The sequence below is a fragment of the Athene cunicularia genome, assembly GCF_003259725.1.
Source record: "Athene cunicularia isolate RWA chromosome 27 unlocalized genomic scaffold, athCun1 chr27_part1, whole genome shotgun sequence".
Taxonomy (NCBI): Eukaryota; Metazoa; Chordata; class Aves; order Strigiformes; family Strigidae; genus Athene; species Athene cunicularia.
The window spans coordinates 2,469,365-2,471,459 of record NW_020799138.1 but is presented as its reverse complement, the minus strand read 5'-3'; the positions used below and the strand labels follow the sequence as shown (position 1 = coordinate 2,471,459).

Here is a 2,095-nt window from a genome sequence, read left to right as displayed (position 1 = left end):
TCTGGGGGAGTTGGGAACGGTCGGGGGGGGGGGGTCATGGTTGGGCTGGAGGAGCTTCAAGGGCTTTTCCAACCCAGAGGATTCTATGAAAACAAAACAGGCTCCTCATGCTGCTCTGCACTTGAGGAGTGATCCAGCTCCCGGGGGGTTCAGCTCTTAGTCGGGCTCTTTGCAGGGTGCCCAGCTCCAGGTGTTTTCCCGGCGGCTCCTCACTGCCCTTGGCCATGTCCGTCCCTAACCCCGCCCGCTCCCTCTCTCTCCTTCAGCTCCCCCAGCCCCGACCAGCCCTTCCAGCCTTCCTGCCCTGATAAGAACAAAGTGCACTTCAACCCCACTGGTTCTGCCTTCTGCCCCGTCAGCCTGGTGAAGCCTCTCTTCCCAAACGTGGGCTTCCTCTTCCGGGGTTTTCCGCCTCCTTCCAGCCCCGGCCCGGGCCCGTTTCCATCCTGCCAGCCCCCCACCCCCGGCCCCTTCCTCGGGGTGCGGAAGGACGCTGCAGTAGACGGCTTCAGCGAGGTCTCCACGTCTCCTTCGCTGAATTACGAACACTGGAAGCGTGGCCAGCCCGAGGAGAGCGTCGTCTTCCACAGCTCTCTGGTGGTGTGAAGCCTTTAGGAAAGCTCAGCCAGCAACAGCAGCTCTGGCTCCTCAGCGTGTCTCTGCCAGCCTGGGGAGACTTTAGTGCCTTGAAGTTGGGACGTGACAGCCAAGAGGCGGCTCTGGAATTGTGAACCACAGCAGGTCTTCCTCCCGAGGATAACAGAAACTGTGAAATACAGCGTGCCACAGGACTCCTCGCTGCCGGAGGGGCTTGTTTCTCTGAGCCTCCCCTGTTCAAAGCACTTTTCCTGTGTTGAATTGTCTTTTGTTTCCTGTGTGATTGTTTCACTGGTGAAGAGCAGCCGGGCGCTGCTGCGGGGGAGCAGAGGCAAACTCCTGCTCTGTGGCTCTGGGAATGAGGTTGAATTCAGGTCGGAGGGTCCTTGGCACCGCTGCAGCTGTCTGGGATTGCTGAACCGTGGGAAGAGGGGAGAAGGGACCTGTAGGGCGGCTGCCCCTGGGTGTATCGGAGTAGAAAAAGTTGTGTAGCTGCACTGTGAAGACGGCTCATAGCCCTCGGAGCACAGAGAGGGCTGGCAAGCAGCAGCTCCCTCTCCCTGCCTCCCCTGGCCACCTTCACCCCCCGAAACAAGCCCGGAGCTTTAAGGTGGCCAGTGCTAAATGGGGGGGGGATGCAGGTGGCTGAAGGCAGCTGCCACAGATCCGTGCTCGGGAAAGGGGGTGACCAGGGGGGTGAAGGCGGAGGTGGGAGCTGCCTCTCCGCTCTCCCCACAGGTGGGCAAAGGGCTCCCAGGAGCCTGCGGGAAACGAGGGAAAACCGGCAGCACAGGAAGGGCCCTGCCCCAGGGGGGTGGGTGCTGCTGTAGAGAAACAACCTGCTGCTTTCCAGCCTGGAGCCCCCGGGCCGGCGCTGGATCCCTGGGGGGTGGGTGGATGGATGGATGGATGGATGGATGGATGGATGGAACCCGCGATCCCCCTGAGGGCTCTAGGGGATGTGTGGAGCTGTGACCGCAGCTGGGCCGGAGCCCCAAGTTGTTGCCCCCCCACCAGCAGCTCTGCCCCGGCACGAGGCCTCGGGAGGCAAAGCGATAACATGGGAACATGATTGTAAAAGCCTCTTGATGACAAAAAGTATTTTGATTTTTGTGTTCTGTTGCGAAGGCTCGGGGTTGTATTGAAGAAGCCTATTTTCTTGTATCTGATGTAGAAACTCTATTTTCTTCCAAAGACACTATTTTTGCAGCTGTTTGAAGTTTGTATTTTATGTATGTTTTGCAAAGCTTAAAGGAGGAACGTTTAGCTTTGGAGTTCCCGTCTTGTGTTTAGAGGGTTGGTTGTTGTTGTTGTTTATTTTTTGCAGATGCTGGTATTGCCAGCTAAAAGGAAACTAAATAAATATTTCAGGCATCCAAAGTACTTCTTGGGGATTTCATATATACCGAGTCTAGAGCGGGGCCGTCAGGGAGCTCAGCAGATGGTGAATCCGGTTTACAGCGGGCGGGCGGGCGGCGGGACCTGCGCGGCGCTGCGG

General features: G+C 58.1%; 2 protein-coding genes across 4 annotated transcripts in view; both read left to right on the top strand.

Moving 5' to 3' along the window:
• The window catches only part of FAM117A (family with sequence similarity 117 member A), a 32,413-nt gene extending 30,929 nt beyond the window's left edge, over positions 1-1,484 (top strand). For 2 of the 3 annotated variants that reach the window (XM_026864671.1, XM_026864670.1), the window contains one exon: positions 267-1,484. In XM_026864671.1, the coding sequence (XP_026720472.1) occupies positions 267-606 (340 nt within the window). In that variant the 3' untranslated portion in view covers positions 607-1,484. The remainder of the gene's footprint in view (positions 1-266) is intronic. The other variant, XM_026864672.1, reaches the window with a different exon arrangement.
• Positions 1,485-2,038: 554 nt separating this feature from the next.
• SLC35B1 (solute carrier family 35 member B1) overlaps positions 2,039-2,095 on the top strand; it is a 9,252-nt gene continuing 9,195 nt past the window's right edge. Inside the window, 1 exon segment of the mRNA XM_026864612.1 lies at positions 2,039-2,072. Within this exon segment, the coding sequence (XP_026720413.1) occupies positions 2,039-2,072 (34 nt within the window).